Raw genomic sequence first — 22,548 nt, forward strand, 5'->3', positions numbered from 1 at the left:
CCACTTTACTTCCTGGTATGGTTTGGCTGGGGATGGACCATGGATTATGGGACTTGCAGTACCTTTGCTCAATTCCTGAGACTACTGCAACCCTCATCCAATTACCGAAAAAGACCAAACTTGGCAAACTGAGTCTCCATGACGCACTCTACCTCTTGGTGCGGTTTGGCGGAGGATGCAACATTGATGATGGGACTTGCAATACATGCACACTTTTCCTGAGACCATTACAAGTGCCAACAATGATGGATCAGGATCACAATTCACACTGAGAGCCCACATCACAAAGAGATTAAAGGAAAAGGCCAGGTGCTGTGTCAGAAAATTAGCAATACAGACCAAAATTGGAACACAGTTCCCCCATGACCCACTCTACATCCTACTGTAGTTTGGAGGAGGATGGACCATTGATGATGGGACTTGCAGTACCATCACTCACATTCTGAGACCGCTGTTCACCTCATCCAATGACTAATCTCCACCGAACTTGGCACATAGACCTCTCATGACCCACTTTATGTTCTGGTGTGTTTGGCTGGGGATGGACCATGGATTATGGGACTTGCAGTACCTTTGCTCAATTCTTGAGACCACGGCAACCCTCATCCAATTACCGATAAAGACCAAATTTGGCACACTGAGTCTCCATGATGCACTCTACATTGGTGTGGTTTGGAGGAGGATGCACCATGGACGATGAGACTTGCAATACCTGCACTCCCTTCCTAAGACCAATACAACTGCCAACAATGATGGATCAGGACCATAATTCACACCAAGAGCACGCATGACCGACTCTACATCCTGGTGCAGTTTGGAAGATTTTGGCAATGGATGAAGGGACTTGCAGTCACTTCACTCATTTCCTGAGACCACTGAGACCTTTGCCAATGACTAATCAAGACCAAACTGGGCACACAGAGCCCCTATGACGCACTCTACATTCTGGTGCACTTTTGAGGAGGACAGAACATGGATGATGGGACTTCAAGTACCTCCATTCCCTTCCCACGACTGCTGCAACCCTCATCTAATGACCAATCAAGACCACACTTAGAACACAGAGCCTCCATGACCCACTCTACATTCCGGTGCTGTTTGGAGGAGGACAGACGATGGGAGGACAGATGATGGGACTTCCAGTACCTTCACTCCCTGAAACCACAGCGACACTCATCCAAATACAAATAAATACCAAATTTTGGTACAGAGAGCCTTCATTGCCAACTCAACATTCCGGTGAGGTTTGGGGGAGAAAAGACTATGGATGATGGGACTTCAAGTACCTACACTCATTTCCCAAGGCTGCTGCAACACTCATCTAATGACCGATCAAGACCAAACTTGGCACACAGAGCCCCCATGACCCACTCTCCATCCTGGTGCATTTTGGAGGAGGATGGACCACAGTTGATGGGACTCGCAGTACCTTCACTAACTTCCTGAGACCACTGCAAGCCATATAAATAACTGATAAAGACCAATCTTGATACACAATTCCTTTCTCAAATAACCCGGGCAGAGCAGGGTCCCCAAGCTAGTATATAATAAAAGTTAATGTTTGTATGTATGTACATATAGGGATAGCGGGTTGAGCTCTCTTTATCAGCTCCAGCTCCTTATGTGGGGACATGAGAGAATCTTCCACAAGGATGGTAAAACATCAAAATATCTGGGCATCCCCTTAGTAACATCCTTGCAGAAAGCCAATTATCTCACCCCAGAAGCAACTTGCAGTTTCTCAAATCACTCCTGGCAAGAAAAAGAAATAATTACATTATTATCAATATTATATTAATGTTACTATTATAATTGTGTATTATTATATTATTAGTATTATCTAGTATAACATTATTATATTATAATTGTATTATTATTAATATGTTTATAGCCCACATTTTTATCGACAAGAAAACTGTATTATTATTATTATGTTTATTTGTAGCCAGCCTTTTCTATCCACATGGATACTATGTGTCTTCTTCTTGTATCTTCTTCTTCTTATTATTATTATTACTACTACTACTACTACTACTACTACCTGTACCCGCCACGTGTTACTGTGGCCAACCTTCCCTCTCGCTTTCTCTCTCGCTTTCCTTCCTTCTCTTCCTCTTATCTTCAATCCTTTTTTTTCCTTTCCTTCTCTCTTTTCTTCCTCCCTACTCCTTTTTCTTTTCCTTCTTTCTCTCCCTCTTCCTTTCTTTCCTTCCTTTGCACTTTGCTTCCATCCCTCCTTCTCTCTTTTCTGCTTTCTTTCCCGCCCTCTTTATTTCTCTCCTTTCTTCTCTCCCTCTTTCCTTCCTTCCCTCTTCCCTGGGCACTGGCAGGAAGCGAGCCTTGCAGCCCTCAGCCTTGCTGGGCAAGGGGTGGGGCATGCGAGAGGCACTTTTTGAGGCAGGCCTCGCTCACCCAGCACCGCCTTTTCTTTTTTCTGCCATGGCTGCGGGGTGCCTACCTGCCTGTTTGCCGGTTGTGCATGCAGGCAGGGTCACATAAAAGGTGCCCTGTGGCTGCGGCAAAAAGAAGAGGCTAGTTCTGGGTAAGCAAGGCCTACCTCAAAAAATGCCTCTCACCCCTGCCGGACCCAGCAAGGCTGAAGGCTGCAAAGCTCCCTTCACGTTGTGCCTAGGCAAGAGAAGGTGAAGTCTGACAAATGGCGATCGCATGGAGCAGCCACCCATCCCTGTTTGTTGGGGCCAACAGAGCACAGAGACTGGGATGAAGGTAAGGAGGGCACACACGAAGCCCCGATGTGGCGGAGGAGGGTAGGCCCAAAAGCATGGCTCGCTGCTGTGGGGTCGTGGGATCCGTAGTTTGGCGGAGAACCAGTCCTCCTAAGCAGCGATGGCTTCAGCAAGGCCGCATGAAACTACAGCTCCCAGGACCCCATCGCATTGAGTTACAGTACCTTCACTAACTTCCTGAGACCACTGCGAGCCATAGAAATAACTGATAAAGACCAAACTTGAGACACAATTCCTTTCTCAAATAACCTGGGCACCGCCAGTCCCCAAGCTAGTCTATCTATATCTATATCTACATCTATATCTATACATATAATAAAAGTCAAAGTTTGTATGCGGAGGACAAAAGTGTGGCGGTGTATGTGCCAGCATTCTGATTGGCCAGCCTGAAAGTTCCAACATTCTGATTGGCTGCCGCAGTGGTGCTATTTGCATATGGTCTCTGATTGGCCAGCTTCAATAGGAGCCCCTGGTGGAGAAAAGAGTTCATGGCAGAAACGGGGACATGAGAAGGAAATTTGCATATGGTCTCTGATTGGCCAGCCTCAATTCCAAGATTCCGAGATGACAAAGAGAGGAAAGGAAAAGGCCAGAGGGGGCTGAGTCAGACAATTACCAATACAGACCAGACTTGGCATACAGAGCCTGCAAGACTGACTCGACATCCTACTGCAGTTTGGAGGAGGATGAACCATGGATGATGGGACTTGCAATACCATCACTCACATTCTGAGACTGCTGTTAACCTCATCCAATGACTGAGCAGGACCAAACTTGGCACATAGACCTCTCATGGCCCACTTTATGTCTGGTGTGGTTTGGCCGGGGATGGACCATGGATTATGGGACTTGCAGTACCTTTGCTCAATTCTTGAGACCACTGCAACCCTCATCCAATTACCGATAAAAACTTGGCATACTGAGTCTCCATGACACACTCTACATCCTGGTGCAGTTTGGAGGACCACTGCCACCCTCATCCCATTACCGATAAAGACCAAACTTGGCATACTGACACACTCTACATCCTGGTGCAGTTTGGACGAGGATGCACCATGGACGATGGAACTTGCAATACCTGCACTCCCTTCCTAAGACCATTACAACTGCCAACAATGATGGATTAGGACCACAATTTACACAGAGAGCCCACATTACCCACTCTACATCCTGGTACGGATTGGAAGAATTTGACAATGGATGATTGGACTTGCAGTCACTTCACTCACTTCCTGGGACCACTGAGACCCTCGCCAATGACTGATCAAGACCAAACTTGGCACACAGAGTCTCCATGATGCACTTTACATCCTGGTGCACTTTGGAGGAGGATGCACCATGGACGATGGGACTTGCAATACCTGCACTCCCTTCCTAAGACCACTACAATTGCCAACAATGATGGGTCAGGACCACAATTTACACAGGGAGCCTGCATGACCCATTCTACATCCTGGTGCAGTTTGGAAGAATTTGTCAATGGATGATGGGACTTGCAGTCACTTCACTCACTTCCTGAGATCACTGAGACCCTTGCCAATGACTGATCAAGACCAACTTGGCACACAGAGTCCCCATGACCCACTCTACATCCTGGTGCACTTTCGAGGAGGACAGACCATGGATGATGGGACTTCAAGTACCTCCACTCCCTTCCCAAGACTACTGCAACCCTTACTAATGTCCGATCAAGACCAAACTTGGCACACAGAGCCACCTTGACCCACTCTACATCCCGATGCCGTTTGGTGGAGGACGGATTATGGATGATGGGACTTCAAGTTCCTTCACTCATTTCTTGAAAACAATGCAGCCGTTATCCAATGACCAATAAAGACCAAATCTGGCATACAGAACCGCCATTGTCCACTTTCTCTAATAACCCGGGCAGCGCCGGGTCCCCAAGCTAGTATATAATAAAAGTCAAAGTTTGTATGTGTGGGAGGACCGAGGGAAGATGGAGGTAGGACGGAGGGAGGACAGAGGGAGGACGTAGGGTGGAAGACTTTGTACCAGCTTTCTAATTGGCTGCCACTATGGTGCTATTTGCATATGGTCTCTGATTGGCCAGCCAGAAAGTTCCAAGATTCTGAGGTGACAAGAGAGGAGAGAAAAAGGCCTTAAGTGTCAGAAAATTACCAATACAGACAAAACTAACTTGCCACACACAGCCCCCATTGACCTATTCTACATCCTACTGCAGTTTGGAAGAGGATGAACCATGGATGATGGGATTTGCAGTACCAACACTCACTTCCTGAGACCACAGCAACATTCATCCAATTACCAATAAAGACATCCTACTGCAGTTTGGAAGAAGATGGATAATGGATGATGGGACTTGCAGTCCTATCACTCACTTTCTGAAACGGCTGTGAACCTCATCCAGTGACTGATCTACACCAAACTTGGCACATACACCTCTCTCATGATCCACTTTACATCCTGGTGGTTTGGCCGGGGATGTACCATAGATTATGGGACTTGAAGTACTATCGCTCAATTCTTGAGACCACTGCAACCCTCATCCATTTACTGACAAAGATCAAACTCGGCACACTGAGTCTCTATGACGCACTCTACATCCTGGTGTGGTTTGGAGGAGGATGCACCATGGATGATGGGACTTGCAATACCTGACCTCCCTTCCAGAGACCATTAAAACTGCCAACAGTGATGGATCAGGATCACAATTCACACAGTCAGCCCGTATGACCCACTCTACATCCTGGTGCAGTTTGGAAGAATTTGGAGATGGATGATGAGTCTTGCAGTAACTTCACTTACTTCCTGAGACCACTGAGACCCTCGCCAATGACTGATCAAGAGCAAACTTGGCACACAGGGCCCCCATGACCCACTCTACATCCTGGAGCACTTTCGAGGAGGACAGACCACGGATGATGGCACTTCAATTACCTCCACTCCCTTCCCAAGACTGCTGCAACCCTCATCTAATGTCCGAACAAAACCAAACTTGGCACACAGAGCCCCCATGATCCACTCTACATCCTACTGCAGTTTGGAGTAGGGCATACCATGGATGATGGGACTTGAAGTACCTCTACTCGCTTTCCGAGACTGCTGCGACCCTCAACAATGACTGAACAACACCAAACTTGGCACATAGACCTCTCATGACCCACTTTACGCCATGGTGTGGTTTGACTGTGGATCGAACATGGATTATGGGACTTGCAGTATCTTCGCTCAATTCCTGAGACCACTGCAACCATCATCCAATTTCCGGTAAGAACCAAACTTGGCACACCGGGTCTCCATGATGCACTCTACATCCTGGTGCGGTTTGGAGGATGATGTACCATGGACGATGGGACTTGCAGTTCCTTCACTCACTTAGTGAAACTACTGAGACCCTCATTCAATGACTGATGAAGACCAAACTTGGCACATAGAACCTCCATGGCCAACTCAACATTCTGGTGAGGTTTGGGAGAGAACAGACTATGGATGATGGGATTTCAAGTACCTCCACACACTTCCCAAGACTGCTGCAACCCTCATCTAATGACCAATCAAGACCAAACTTGGCACACAGAGCACCCATGAGAGACTCTACATCCTGATGCTGTTTGGAGGCGTATGGACAATGGATGAGGGGACTTGCAGTACCTTCACTCACTTCCTGAAACCACAGTGACATTCATCCAAATACCAATAAAGACCAAACTTGGCACAGAGAGCCCCCATGGTCAACTCAACATTCTGGTGATGTTTGAGGGAGACTATGGATGATGGGACTTGCAGTACCTTAGCTCACTTTCTGAGACTGCTGTGACCCTCATCCAATGACTGATCAAGACCAAACTTAGCACACAGAGCCCCCATGACCCTCTCTCCATCCTGGTGCAGTTTGGAAGACCATGGACCACAGATGATGGGACTCACAGTACCTTCACTAACTTCCTGAGACCACTGCGAGCCATATAAATAACTGATAAACACCAACCTAGATATACAATTCCTTTCTCTAATAACCCGAGCAGCGCCGGGTCCCCAAGCTAGTCTATAATAAAAGTCAAAGTTTGTAAGTGAGGGAAGACAGAGGGAGGACGTAGGGCAGAAGTGTTTCTGGCAGCTTTCTGATTGGCTGCCACTGTGGTGCTATTTGCATATGGTCTCTGATTGGCCAGCTTCAACAGGAGCCTCAGAAAATTACCAGTACAGACCAAACTTCGCACACAAAGCCCCCATGACCCACTCTACATCCTACTGCAGTTTGGAGGAGGATGAACCATGGATGATGGGACTTGCAGTACCATCACTCACATTCTGAGACCGCTGTTAACCTCATCCAATGACTGATAAGAACTACACTTGGCACATACACGTCTCATGACCCACTTTACGTCCTGGTGTGGTTTGGAAGAATTTGACCATGGATGATGGGACTTGCAGTCACTTCACTCACTTCCTGACACCACTGAGACCCTCGCCAATAACTGACCAAGACCAAACTTGGCACACGGAGTCCCCATGACCCACTCTACATCCTTGTGCAGTTTAAAGGAGCATGCACCATGGATGATGGGACTTGCAATACCTGTACTCCCTTCCTAAGACCATTACAACTGCCAACAATGATGGATCATGACCACAATTTACACAGAGAGCCCGGATGACCCACTCTACCTGGGCTGACATTTGGACAGACAGATCCAGAAACACTCCCAAGTCTTTAATGCAAGTGTGATCCCATGCGGGACTGCTTCACACACCTCCATCCTTAGGTTAGAACCCTTGTTTTGTCTGGATTCAGTTTCAAGGTGTTTGTCCTCATTCAGCCCATAACCTCCTCCAAGCATTCATTCAGAGTAGAAACACTATCATTACTTGAAGCCGTTTTGGAAGGCATGGAGAAATATTTGGGTGTCATCAGCATACTGATAACGCTGCAACCCATGCCTACGAATGATCTCTCCCAGCGGCTTCATGTAAATATAGAATGACAGATAGAATGACACCCATGGGACAATGCCATAGAACATTATAGAACTCCAATATGCTGATGACAACGTAGTTTGTGTGCATTCAGAAGAAGGCCTACAAGACTCTGTAAACACTCTTGTAGAAATATTTGAGAAGCTCGACTTTTCAAAGTCCTCTTCCAGCAGACACCAGCCATTCCTTCTGCAATGCCAGAAATACAACTTAATGGTGTAACATTAGAAAATGTTGACCATTTCTGTTCCCTTGGCAGCTACTCTCCACAAAAGTCAACATTGACACTGAAATACAACACTATCTGAGCTCTGCAAGTGCAACATTCTTCTCACTCAACTCCTGAGGCAACACGATTCCATCAGTGTTGCCTCTGAAAAATCCTGCAAATCTCTTGGGAAGAGAAGCAGAAAAAAGTCAGCATGCTGGAAGAAGAAGCAAAGACCACTAGCACTGAAGCAATGCTCAACTCTGCTGGACTGAATACCACATTGTCCAAATGTCCGATCACGATCTGCCAAAGCAGTTACTATACTCAAGAACTGAATGTTGGTGGACAGGAAAAGGGATTTAAAGATTGGCTTAACCTGGAAAACTGTGGCATAGACACCAAGAGAGAACTGGGATACTCGAATAGAGGGAAAAAGGAAGAAACATGCCAAGAGGAAGAGAGTCAAGCCAACTATGACCGGGACCACCTTCCAACTGGAAACTGATGTCCTCACTGTGGAAGAACATACAGGTCAAGAGTAGGGCTCCACAGCCATCTACAGACCCACCACGAAGACACTAGACTTGGAAGACCATCATACTCAGACAATGAGGGATCGTCTAAGTAAGTAAGTAAAGTAACCATAGAACAGTTTGAGTCCCATCAATGTCAATGACACTTTCTTGAACTAACTTCTGAAAAGAAGACTTTGGTGGGTCCTATCAGCTATCATATCTATAAAAAAAAACATTATGAGGCAGGTTGACAAATGTTTTGTCTTTTTTTAACTCCTCAAGTCTTATAACTTAATTTTTTTTTTTTACATTGAGCCTCACGCTATAAATGCAAAACACAACTGAAAAAATACGGTGCTATTTAATATTTAATAGAACAGCTCCTTTTTGGAGGAGCAGCTATCCTCGACACGCTCTCCTTTGCTGAGGCTGTTTTGGAAGGCATGGAGAAATAGACATCAGCATATCCATACCACTGCACCCCACGCCTATGGATGGTTTCATGTCAATATTAAAAGCATTGGGGATAGAATGAAGACCAATGGTTGATGGTATCAAAAGCCACCAAGAGGTCTAGGAGTACCAACAGGGAACCTCTATCCCTGTGGGTGTTGAGATGGAGATTGTCCACAAAGCCTCAACTCCATATTCTGCTCTAGAAGCCAGTTTGAAACAGGTCAAGGAAGTGTGTGTCATCCAAGACCAAACAGAGTTGGAGAGGAACATCCTTCTCAATCACCTTGTGCCCCCAAAAAGGAAGGTTAGACACTTGTCTGTAATTATAAAGATCCAGGGAATCCAGGTAGGGCTTTTTCACAAGCGGTCTAACTACTGCTTTTTTAAACAGCCTCACCAAACTACAAATCCCAGCACTGCATAGCAATGAGCCATGGCAATTAAAGGACAGATGACGTCCCCCAAAGAGAAGCTCGAGGTGCTCCTGTAGCAGCTACCCCTTTTGCCTCAGCTTTAGCACTAAGATGACCGTATGACACAAATTTATTGCGCACCTGCAAGGTAATTAGATTTTTAAAAGGTGTTATATTTGAGTACATACAGTTTTACTCTCCTCCAACTCTCAGAAGGCTTTGCCAGCTTGTCCAATGATCAGGGATTCTGGAGTCCAAAACACTTGGATGGGCCACAAAAAGCTTGCCTCCATTCCGCACAAAGGCCTTCCTTACCTTCTGGGTTTTATCCTTCTGAAACACAAAGACGGGAGGTGCGATGGCTGGCTTCTCTAGAAAAAGATGGGGGAGACAAGAAGGAAATGACGAAGGCAGACCATGTGCTGTTTGTTTGCATCCACAGCTATTTTTGAAGAAAGTACAGTCAAAATGATCTTTCTTTAATAATAATAATAATAATAATTTGTGATTGATGTGAGCTTTTAAATTGACATATTCTTATTATTCTTATTATTATTTATACCCCGCTTTTTCTCTCCTGAAGGGGACGCAAAATGACTTAACAATAATATACTAATAAAAATAATTTTGTATGATTGATGTGAACTTGGCTCGGACTTTTAAACCGACTTACTCTTACTGCCACGTGCTAATAATATAACATATTGTGTGTGTGTGTGTTGATAATATTATGTAATACATTATAATACTAATAATGATACAATATAATAGTTGTATACTATATATTACATATAATATTACTAATATTATATTATTGCAGCATATTACATTATTACATTATTGCAGCATAATGGTAAAATTATAAAGGAGGCCAGAGGGGGATTGGCTGAGTGGGTTAAGGTGGTGGTTAATGCTTCCCTTCGGGAAGGCAAGATTCCAGCGAGCTTAAAACAAGCTACAATAAAACCACTGTTGAAGAAACCATCACTGGACCCCACTAAATTCGACAACTATCGGCCAGTTTCCAATCTCCCCTTCTTGGGCAAACTCTTGGAACGTGTGGTGGCCTCACAACTCCAGGTATTCTTGGTAGACACGGATTATCTAGACCCGGCACAGTCTGGCTTTAGGCCGGGACATGGTACCGTGACAGCCTTGGTCGCCTTAGTGGATGATCTGCGCCGGGAGCTCGACAGGGGGAGTGTGTCCCTGTTGGTGCTGCTGGACCTCTCAGCGGCCTTCGATACCGTCGACCACGGTATCCTTCTGGGACGCCTCACAGGGATGGGTCTTGGAGGTACTGTTTTGCAGTGGCTCCAGTCATTCCTGGAGGGTCGATCTCAGAAGGTGTTGTTGGGGGACACCTGTTCAACCCCACAACCATTGTCTTGTGGGGTTCCTCAGGGCTCAATATTGTCTCCCATGTTGTTTAACATCTACATGAAGCCTCTGGGGGAGATCATCCGGAGTTTCGGGGTACGGTGTCATCTGTACGCGGATGATGTCCAACTCTGTCACTCCTTTCCACCTGCTACTAAGGAGGCTGTCCAGGTCCTGAACCGGTGCTTGGCCGCTGTGACGGTCTGGATGAGGGCGAACAAATTGAAATTGAATCCAGACAAGACAGAGGTACTGAGAAGGATGACCTGAGAAGGAATCCCGCTGGAGCATTGCGGCATAGCCAAATACCTGGGAGTCACTCTGGACAGTGCTCTGACTCACAAGAAGCACTGTTTGAATATCAAGCAAAAACTGCTAGAAATAATATCATATGAAAGCTGATTGAAAGAACCTAGGGATCACAACCAGACACAGTGAAGACATCTGCCCTTGCACTTTGCTGCTGAGTATATATGACCAGTGTGGAACACATCTCACTTTGTTAAAACTGGACATGGGTCTTAATGAGACATGCTGCATGATCACAGGATGTCTACGCCCTACACCACTGGAGAATTTACACTGTTTAGTCAGTATTAACCACCTGACATAAGTCAAGCAGTAGCAGCTTGTAATGAAAAGACTAAGGCACTAGCATCTCTGGCCCATCTTCTGTTCAGATATCAGCCAACATGCCAATGCTTTAAATCAAGAAAAGGCTTCCTGAGATACTCATAGAAACAACCCAGCAAGCAAGAGCCCAAAAGTGGCAGGCTAAAACTCAGCACCTCAATCAGTGGCTGAGACCGGATGAGAGACTCACTCTTAGACACACAGAAGACAGGGTGACTTGGAAGGCACTGAACAGACTGTGCCCTAGCACCACGAGATGCAGAGCCAACCTTAAGAAATGGGTTACAAAGTGGAGTCCACAAAATGAGAATGTGGAGAAGAGCAAACCACAGATCACTTACTATAATGTGGCCTGAGTGGCCAGCTTCTGGTCAAAGAACATTTAGAAAATTGCCAAGCTTCAACTTTGTAGTTTTTTAATGCATAACTGTATTCTCAATTTGCTTTTTTATATATTCCTATACATATCCTATCATTATCTTCCCTGGTGCCAAACAATTATACATATCCAAATATTACATATTATATATTTTATTTCCACCTTTATCTCATTGACCTGCTCCCTTGGTGCTAACTTATTTTAAATTTATATATATTTCCATATTTTATTTCCCTGCTTTATCAGGGGCTGTTGTGGTTTTTAGTTTTGAATATGTTTTTTAATGGTTTTTAACTGATTTCTGTTAATATCAATGATATTTAGTTATGTTTCAATGTTTGTATATCTATGGATTTTCAGTTGCATTGAAATGCTTTTTGATGTCAGCCACTCTAAGTCTCCTTGTGAAGAGAAAAAGCAGGGTATAATAATAATAACAACAAAAATAACAACAATAACAACAACATTGCAATCCCAGATAACAGTAGAATTGATGAGAAACAATTGGAGAAGCTGACAACAGCTAGTAAAAGAGGTCCCAGTGGTGATCACTGGGTGCAGTGCCTCAAGGCCTTGGCTTACACTTACAAACAATTGGCGCTGACAAAATTACCATTTATCAGCTGCAAAAAGCCCTACTCGTATTTGCACGCATTATTCACCAAAACATCACACAATTCTGGACACGTGAGAAGTGTCCGACATGTGATCAAATACAAAAGCCCAAATAGTGATATTGTTGGCTGTGTACTAATCTTGTTGTGTATCAAATAATAATAATAATAATAATAATACATTCTAATACTAATAATAGATACATAGTTGCCTTGATTCTCCATGTGGAGAGAAAAAGTGGGAAATAAATAAACATAATAATAATAATAATCTATATAAATAAAAATGTAATGTTCGTTTTTGGGATTAATAGAACTCAAAAACTGCTGGGCAAACTGACCACAAAACTGAACACAAGACACCACTAGATCAGTCATTGGTGAGGGTTGAGTTGGTCTCAGCAAGTGTGTTTAGGTACTGCAAGTCCCATCATCTGTGGTCCAACTGCCTTGAAACTGCACCAGGATGTAGAGTGGGTCATGGGGGCTCTGAGTGCCAAGTTTGGTCTTGATCAGTCATTGGATGAGGGTCTCAGTGGTCTCAGAACGTGAGTTAAGGTACTGCAAGTCCCATCAACTGTAGTTCATCCTCCCTAAACTGGACCACAGTGTTACGCTGGCCATGAGGGCTCTCTGTGTCAAGTTTGGTTTGTCTAGGTAATTGGATGAGTGTTGCTGTGGTTAAAGGAAATGAGTGAAAGTACTTCAAGTCCCATCATCCATGGTCCGTCCTCCTTCAAACTGCACCAGGATGTAGAGTGGGTCATGGGAGCTCTGTGTGCCAAGTTTGGTCTTTATCGGTCATAACATGAAGTTCCTAGTGGTCCCAGCAAGTGAGTGAAGCTACTGCAAATTCCATCATCCATGGCCTCCCCTCCTTTAGAACTGCACCAGGATGTAGAGTGGGTCATGAGTGCTCTGTGCCAAGTTTGTTCCTTGTCTGTAATTTGTAGGGACCACAGTGGTCTTTGGGAAGTGAATCGGGTGAAGGTACTGCAAATCCCATCGTCCGTAACCCATCCTGCCCTAAACTGCACCAGGTTTTAAAGTGAGCCATTGGGCCTTTGTTTGTCAAGTTTGGTCCTGATCCGTCATTGGTGTGGGTCATGGTGCTGGTAGGAAGTGAGTGAAAGTACTGCAAGTCCCATCATCCATGGTGAATCCTTATTCAAACCACAACAGGATGTGGAGTGTGTCATTGTGGCTCTGTGTGTCAAATTTGGTTTTTATTGGTCATTGGATGAGGTTTGAAGTGGTCTCGGGAAGTGAGTGGAGGTACTTTAAGTACCACCATCCATGATCCATCCTCCTCCAAACTGCACCAGAATGTGTAGTGAACCATGGGGGCTCCGTGTGCCAAGTTTGATCCTGATTTATCAGTGGTATAGGTCACAGTGGTCTCAGGAAGCGAGTGAATGTACTGCAAGTCCCATCGTTCATGGTGCATCCTCCCCAAACCGCACCACAATGTAGAGTGGGTCATGGGGATGCTATGTGCCAAGTTTAGTTTTTATCAGTCTATGTTGGAGGCTGCAATGTTCTGTGGAAACTGAAGCATTGGAAAGTACTACACATTCCATCATCCATTGTCTGTCCTCCCCCAAACCTCACCAGGAACTAAAGGAGGTCATGGGGGTTATGTGTGCCAAGTTTGGCCTTGATCAGTCATCGGTACTTGAAGTCCCATTATCCATTGTCTGCCCTCCACCAAAATGCAGTAGGAAGTAGATTGGGTCAGGGGGCTCTGTGTGCCAAGTTTGGTCTTTATCAGTCTTTGCTGGGGGCCACAGTGGTCTGTGGGAGCTGAAGGGGTTGAAAAAACTACAAATCCATCATCCTTCGTCCGTTCTCCCCCATACCTCACCAGGATGTACAGGGGGTAATGGGGGTTATGTTTGCCAAGTTTGGTCCAGGTTCGTCGCTCGTGAAATTCTCTGTGGCCTGTGAAAGTGAGAGCCAATTTGAAAGCTGCCACACACACTTCTGACCTCCCTTCCGCCCTCCGCATACATACATACAATCACTCTCTTTTATTATATACTAGCTTGGGGACCCGGCGCTGCCCAGGTTATTTGAGACAGGAATTGTGTATCAAGGTTGATCTTTATTACTTATTTATATGGCTAGCAGTGGTCTCAGGAAGTCAGTGAAGGTACTGCGAGTCCCACCATCTGTGGTCCATCCTCCTCCAAACTGCACGAGGATGGAGAGTGGGTCATGGTGGCTCTGCGTGCCAAGTTTAGTCTTGATTGGTCATTAGATGAATGTTGCAGAAGTCTTGGGGAGAAGTGGTGGTACTTGAAGTCCCATCATCAATAGTCTGTTCTCCCCCAAACCTCACCAGAATATTAAGTTGGCCATGGGGACTCTCTGTGCCAAGTTTGGTCTCTATTGGTATTTGGATGAGTGTCGCTGTGGTTTCAGGAAGTGTGTGAAGGTACTGCAAGTTCCATCACCCATCGTCCGTCCTCCTTCAAACAGCACCGAGATGTAGGGTGGGTCAAGGGCGCTCTGTTTGCCAAGTTTGGTATTGATTGGTCATTAAATGAGGGTTGCAGCCGTCTTGGGACGGGAGTGGAGGTACTTGAAGTGCCATCATCCATAATCTGTCCTCCTTGAAAGTGCACCAGGATGTAGAGTGCGTCATGGGGGCTCTGTGTGCCAAGTTTGGTCTTGATTAGTCATTGGCTAGAGTCTCAGTGGTCTCAGGAAGTGAGTGAAGTGACTGCAAGTCCCATCATCCATTGTCAAATTCTACCGAACCGCACCAGGATGTAGAGTGGGTCATGCGGGCTCTCAGTGTGAATTGTTGGCCATTGTATTGGTCTTAGGAAAGGAGTGCAGGTATTGTAAGTCCCATTGTGCATGGTGCAACCTCCTCCAAACCACACCAGGATGTAGAGTACGTCATGGAGACTCACTGTGCCAAGTTTGGTCTTTTTCAGTAATTGGATGAGGGTTGCAGTGGTCTCAGGAATTAAGCAAAGGTACTGAAAGTCCCATAATCCATTCTCCATCCCCGGCCAAACCACACCAGTGTGTCATGAAAGGTCTATCTGCCAATTTTGGTCTACCTGCCAATTTTGGTCTTGATCAGTCATGACTGATCAAGACCAAACATGGCACAGAGAGCCACCATAATCCACTCTACATACTGTTGTGGTTTGAAGGAAGATTCACCATGGATGATGGGACCTGCAGTACCTTAACACACTTCATGAGATCACTGTGATCCTCACCAATGACAGAGCAAGATCGAACTTGGTACTTAGCGCCCCCATGACCCACTCTACATTCTGGTGCAGTTTCAAGGCAGTTGGACCACAGATAATGGGACTTGTAGTACCTAAACACAATTGCTGAGACCACTACAACCCTCACCAATGACTGATCTAGACCAAACTTGGCACAGAGAGCCACCATAATCCACTCTAGTGGAGTACCTCCACTAACTTCCTGAGACCACTGCGAGCCATATGGTTTGAAGGAGGATTCACCATGGATGATGGGACCTGCAGTACCTTAACACACTTCATGAGATCACTGTGACCCTCACCAATGATCAAACTTGGCACTTAGAGCCACCATAACCACTCTACATCCAGGGGCTGTTTGGCGGAGGATGGACCATACACGATGGGATATACAGTACCTTCACTAACTGATAACTGATAAAGAACACCTTTGCCACACAATGCCTTTCCCAAATTACCCAGTCAGCGCCGGGTTCCCAAGTTACTATATAACAAAAGTCAAAGTTTGTATATGACGTAGGACGTAGGGTGGAGGAGTTTGTGGCAGCTTTCTGATTGGCTGCCACTGTGGTGCTATTTGCATGTGGTCTCTGATTGGCCAACCTCAACAGGACCCCCGGTGGTGAAGAGGGTTAATGAGAGAAGCAGGGACATGAGAGAAGGAAATTTACATATGGTCTCTGATTGGCCAGCCTGAAAGTTCCAAGATTCTGAGGTGATAAGAGAGGAGAGAAAAAGTCCTTAGGCTGTGTCAGAAAATTACCAATACAGACCAAACTTTGCACACAGAGCCCCCTTGACCCACTCTACATCCTAGGGCAGTTTGGAGGAGGATGGACCATGGATGATGGGACTAGCAGTACCATCACTCACTTTCTGAGACCTCTGTGAACCTTATCCAATGACTGATCAAGATCAAACTTGGCACACAGAGCCCATAAGACCCACTCTCCATCCTGGTGCAATTTGGAGGATGGACCACAAATGATGGGACTCGCAGTACCTCCACTAACTTCCTGAGACCACTGCGAGCCATATAAATAACTAATAAAGACCAACCTTGATACACAATTCCTTTCTCAAATAACCCGGGCAGTGCCGGGTCCCCAAGCTAGTATGTAATACATTTTTTTCGTGTTAGAAGCAACTTGAACTGAAAGCTTCTGGTCTGAGAGTATTTGCCGTCTATAAGGACATTGCCCAGGGGAAGATGGATATTTGATATATTTCCATTCTTGTTGGAAGCTTCTCTCATGTCCATGCATGGGGGAGCTAAAGCTGACATATGGAGCTCAACCCACTCCCTGGATTAGAACCACTGATCTATTGGTCAGCAGTCCTGCCAGCACAAGGGTTTATCCTGTTGTGCCACTGGGGACTCCCACAATAATGTTATTATAATGATATAATAACAGTAATATATAATAATAATGATAATACTAATAATATAATAATATACAATTAAAATACTATTATAACGTAATAATATAATATAAAACAATAATAATGTAATAATAACGTAATACTAGTATATATATTTATATATATATATATATATATATATATATATATACTAGCTGTGCCCTGCCACGCGTTGCTGTGGCCTATAGTAAAACTTATCAAAGTTGAAGTAGATATCTGGAGTGTTATGAAAGAGAGGTCCCTACCTATTCCTTCCCCCTTTTCCTCCCCCTTTCTCTCCTTTCTTCCTTCTCTACCTCTTTCTTTCTTTCCTTCTTTCACTACTTGGTTTCATCCTTCTCTCTTTCCTTCCTTCCCTCTTTCTCTCCTTCTTTCCCTCCTTTCTTGTGGGGTTGTGTGTGTGTGTGTGGCGGCGGGGGGAGTGATGGAGCATGGGGTTGCGTGTGTGTTTGCGGCGGCGGGTGAAGTGATGGAGCGTGGGGTTGCGTGTGTGTGCGGCGGGGGGGGAGTGGGGTTGCGTGTATGCGTGCGGCGGCGGGGGGAGTGATGGAGCGTGGGGTTGCGTGTGTGTGTGCGGCGGCGGGGGGAATGATGGAGTGTGGGGTTGTGTGTGTGCGGCAGGGTGTGTGTGTGTGCGGGAAGCGGCACGGCGGGGCTTGGAGTGGGCATGGTTTCCGCAGAGGGAACGTTGGCCGGAAGGCCATGTGCGCGTGCCAGGGAACTTGCGGCTGGGCGCCATTGCGCATGCTCAGTTGTTTTGCAGTTTTGTGTGTTGTTGTGTTGTTTTTCATTTTGAGTAGATATGTTTGTACCTTGTGGGTTGTGTTATGGGCATGGGAATTTTGGTTAAGTTTCGTTGGGTTTTTTTTTAGTTTTGTTTTTTTGCCGTTTTGTGAGTGTGTTGTTGTGTTGTTTTTCATTTTGAGTAGATATGTTTGTACCTTGTGGGTTGTGTTATGGGCATGGGAATTTTGGTTAAGTTTCGTTGGGGGTTTTTAGAGTTTTGCTGTCCCGTTGAACCAACCTAACAGATATATATGCATGCTCTGTGCATAATGAGTACCTTAAAAACAAAAGAACCAATGAACGAAATCACACCAAATTTGGCAACAAAACATCTCACAACACAAGGAGTGACCATCACTCAAAAAATTATGATTTCATCATTTGGGAGTTGTAGTCGCTGGGATTTATAGTTCACCTACAATCAAAGATCATTCTGAACTCGCATCAATGATGGAATTGAACCAAACTTGCCACACAGAACTCCCACGAGCAACATAAAATACTGGAAGGGTTTGGTGGGCATTGACCTTGAGTTTGGGAGTTGTAGTTCACCTACATCCAGACAGCACTGTGGACTCAATGATGGATCTGGACCAAACTTGGCACAAGCACTCAGTACACCCATATATGTAGACAGGAGGAGTTTGGGCGAAATAGACCTTGACATTTTAGAGCTGTAGTCACTGGGATTCACAGTTCACCTACAATCAAAGAGCATTCTGAACCCCACAAATGACAGAATCGGGGCAAACTTCCCACACAGAACCCCCATGACCACAGAAAATACTTAAGGCCATCCAGTCCAACTCCCTTCACCAGGACAAGAAAACATAATCGAAACCCTCCTGACAAAGAGCCATCCAGCCATAGATAATAAATACATAGATATGATTCACACAGAGAGAGATATAGATTTGAAAGGGACCCCTAAAGAAAGACAATTATATGTTGCCTGTTCCAGAATAGGCAAACCAGACAATTTCCACATCAACAGTGACAAAGGAACAGCAAGAAATACTGTTTACCCACAAAAATAAAGAAATTACATATATTAGAAACCAACACTTTTTCATTACTTTATTTTCAAGATCAACATACTAGGCCACAGCAACGCGTGGCAGGGGACAGCTAGCATAATATAATAATATATTACAGGTTTAATATAATATTATACAACTATAATAAACAGTAGAGTCTTGCTTATCCAACATAAACGAGCCTGCAGAACATTGGATAAGCAAAAATGTTGGCTAGTAAGGAGGGATTAAGAAAAAGCCTATTAAACATCAAATTACGTTATGATTTTACAAATTTAGCACCAAAACGTCATGTTTTACAACAAATTGACAGAAAAAAAAGTTCAATACATAGTAACGTTATGTAGTAAGTACTTATTTACAAATTGAGCACCAAGACATCACAATGTAGGAAGGCAGCTTGAGTTCAGAAGGCTCGCTGATTGCACATGAACAGTAAATCCCAACAGCTCCCAAATGCCAAGGTCAGTTTCCCCAGACCCCTCCAGTATTCTCTGTTGCTCCTGGGAGTTCTGTGTGCCAAGTTTGCTTCAGTTCCATTGCTGTTGGGAGTTCAGAATGCTCATTGAGTGCATGTGAACTATAAATCCCTGCAGCTCCTAAATGCCAAGGTCAGTTTTCCCCAGACCCCTCCAGTATTCTCTGTTGCTCCTGGGAGTTCTGAGTGCCAAGTTTGCTTCAGTTCCATTGCTTTTGGGAGTTCAGAATGCTCATTGAGTGATGTGAACTATAAATTCCAGCAGCTCCCAAATGCCAAGGTCAGTTTTCCCCAGACCCCTGCAGTGTTCTGTGTTGCTCATGGGTGTTCTGAGTGCCACATTTGCTTCAGTTCCATTGCTTTTGGGAGTTCAGAAGGCTCGCTGATTGCATGTGAACTATAAATCCCAGCAGCTCCCAAATGCCAAGGTCAGTTTTCCCCAGACCCCTCCAGTATTCTCTGTTGCTCCTGGGAGTTCTGTGTGCCAAGTTTGCTTCAGTTCCATTGCTTTTGGGAATTCAGACTGCTCGCCGATTGCATGTGAACTATAAATCCCAACAGCTCCCAAATGCCAAGGTCAGTTTCCCCAGACCCCTCCAGTATTCTCTGTTGCTCCTGGGAGTTCTGTGTGCCAAGTTTGCTTCAGTTCAATTACTGTTGGGAGTTCAGAATGCTCATTGAGTGCATGTGAACTATAAATCCCTGCAGCTCCCAAATGCCAAGGTCAGTTTTCCCCAGGCCCCTCCAGTATTCTCTGTTGCTCCTGGGAGTTCTGTGTGCCAAGTTTGCTTCAGTTCCATTGCTTTTGGGAATTCAGACTGCTCGCTGATTGCACGTGAACTATAAATCCCAGCAGCTCCCAAATGCCAAGGTCAGTTTCCCCCAGACCCCTGCAGTGTTCCATGTTGCTCATGGGAGTTCTGTGTGCTTCCTGATTACAGGTGGACTATAAATCCAAGGAGCTTCCAAATGTTGAGGTCTATTTTTCCCAAACTCCACTAATGTTCAAATTTGGGCATATTGAGAGTTCATGTCAAGTTTGGTTCAGATCAATAGTTGTTTGAGTTCACAGTGCTCTCTACATATATGAACTACATCTCCCATTAATAACTGTCAATTTCTCCCAAACCCTTCTATTATTTTCTGTTGGTCATGGGGGTTTTGTGTGCCAAATTTGTCCAGGTCTGTAATTTGTGATGGTCTCAGTGGTCTGTGGAAGTCATAGCTGAATCAGTTGAAGGTACTGCAAATCCCATCATCCACTGTCCATTGTCTCCCAAACATTGTTTTTGTGATTAATCACTATGCTTTAATTATGTTCTGTTCCGTCTCCCAGGAGCATGGGTTTTGCATTACCTTTTAGTTGCTGGAAATAGCCTCTCCTTTTTTCTCCTAGGCTACTGCAGCTTTTGCAAGGCCTAAAAGGGTGAGCAGCCAGAGGCAGGAAAGCCAGTCTGCAGGCTCTCTGCAATGATTGGCCAAAGAGTAGCTCTTTGGGCCCGCCCCTGCTTCCAAGGTAGAAGTATCCATTTTGAAGGTCTCCCTGCCCCTCAGTCTTAAGGAAGAATCCATGATGTGCTGTTGGCAGACAGGTACCTCCGAAGATACCATTGTAAAAACAATTGAGTCGTAGATAGAAAACAATTGAGTTTGATTGAATTATTTAGTTAGAGATAGATAGATAGATTAAAAGAGAACTACTTAGATAGTTATAGAGGATTATCTAGATAGTTATAGAGATACCCTTTTTGGAGAAAGTTATACCCTTCTCGGAGAAAGATTGCCTCAACTACTGAACCCCAATTGAATGTTTGTTTTGTAATATTGATAAGCTGAGCCAAGTCTACCAGGACTTCGTGAATAAATACCCTGTTTGATGTTTCAATCTTGAAATGGACTCAGTTATTCAAGAAAGTTCAATCTTCTAAAGAACAAGCCCAGCAGTTCGCCCAGACCTAGATAGCAGCACGTCCAAGTTTTATTTTAAAGCGTCTGGGCGTAACGGCACATGTTCCATTTGTAACAATGAAAGTACATCCTGCATATCATATATTTACATCACGATTTATAAGAGTAGCAAAATTACAGGTTTGGTTTGTGTGATTTTAATAGTGGATGTAACTGTTTTTAGATGTTTTAAATTCTTTAGTTTGGATCCCCCTCCTTCTCTCCCTTCCTTCACGGGGTGGGAGGAGGAGGCAGATGACGGATGGTCTTATACAGTGAATATATCCCAAACTCTATATTTTAACTGGAAAAGTTGGGGGTCGCCTTATACACCCAGTTGTCTTATAGGCTGAAATATATGGTAGTATAATATGCTACTAATAATATAATACAATAATATTATTATTGCATGAGGACTAATTATTGTAGTTCTCATGGACAGCAAGTTAAACATGAGCCAACAATATCATGTGGCAACTAAAAAAGCCAATGGGATTTTGGCCTGCATAAATAGAAGTATTGTGTCTACACCAGGAAAGTCATGCAACTCCTCTATTCTGCCTTGGTCAGACCACACCTGGGATACTGTGTCCAATTCTGGGCACCGCAACTGAAGGGGATGTTGACTCTATGTTGGAATGTGTGCAGAGGAGGGTGACTCAAAGGATCAAGTGTCTAGAGAACAAGCCCTATCTGAAACAACTAAAAGAACTGGGCATGTTTAGCCTGAATAAGAGAAAGTGGAGAGCAGACATGATGGCCATGTATAAAAATGTGAGGAGAAGTCATAGAGAAGATGGAGCAGGCTTGTTTTATACTGCCCTGGAGACTAGGATGCAGAAAAGTGGCTTCAAACTACAGGAAAGAAAGGAGATTCCACCTGACATAAGGAAGAACTTCCTGACTGAGAGCTGTTCAGTAGTGGAATTCTATGCCCTGGAGTGTGGTAGAGCCGCATTCTTTGGAGGCTTTTGAGCTCAGGCTGGATGGCCATCTGTCAGGGGTGCTCTGGATGCAATTTTCCTGCTTCTTGGCAGAAAGAGGTTGGACTGGATGGCGCACAAGATTCCTTAGAACTTTATGATTTTATATTATTAGTCCCTAAACCATTAGATAGTACTCTCTTCAGCACTTTATCCACTTCCCCGGCCCTATGATACATTGTCACACTATCTCAACCTTCCTAATGCCATGTCCCCTTAATACAGTTCCTCATGTTGTGGTGATCTCCAGCCATGAATTTGTTTTTGTTGCTACTTCATAACTATAATGTTGCTACTGTTATAAATTTTAATGTAAATATTTGATATGCAG

The 22,548-nt window shown here is 44.7% G+C and overlaps 1 protein-coding gene across 8 annotated transcripts in view; it reads right to left on the minus strand.

Moving 5' to 3' along the window:
* LOC137095106 (ran-binding protein 3-like) overlaps window positions 1-22,548 on the minus strand; it is a 286,433-nt gene that overhangs the window by 262,640 nt on the left and 1,245 nt on the right. For all 8 annotated transcript variants that reach the window (XM_067461370.1, XM_067461368.1, XM_067461369.1 and 5 more), the window contains exon 2: window positions 9,620-9,675. In XM_067461370.1, coding sequence (XP_067317471.1) covers window positions 9,620-9,675 — 56 coding nt within the window. The remainder of the gene's footprint in view (window positions 1-9,619; window positions 9,676-22,548) is intronic.

This window comes from Anolis sagrei, chromosome Y (assembly GCF_037176765.1).
Source record: "Anolis sagrei isolate rAnoSag1 chromosome Y, rAnoSag1.mat, whole genome shotgun sequence".
NCBI classification, from domain to species: Eukaryota; Metazoa; Chordata; class Lepidosauria; order Squamata; family Dactyloidae; genus Anolis; species Anolis sagrei.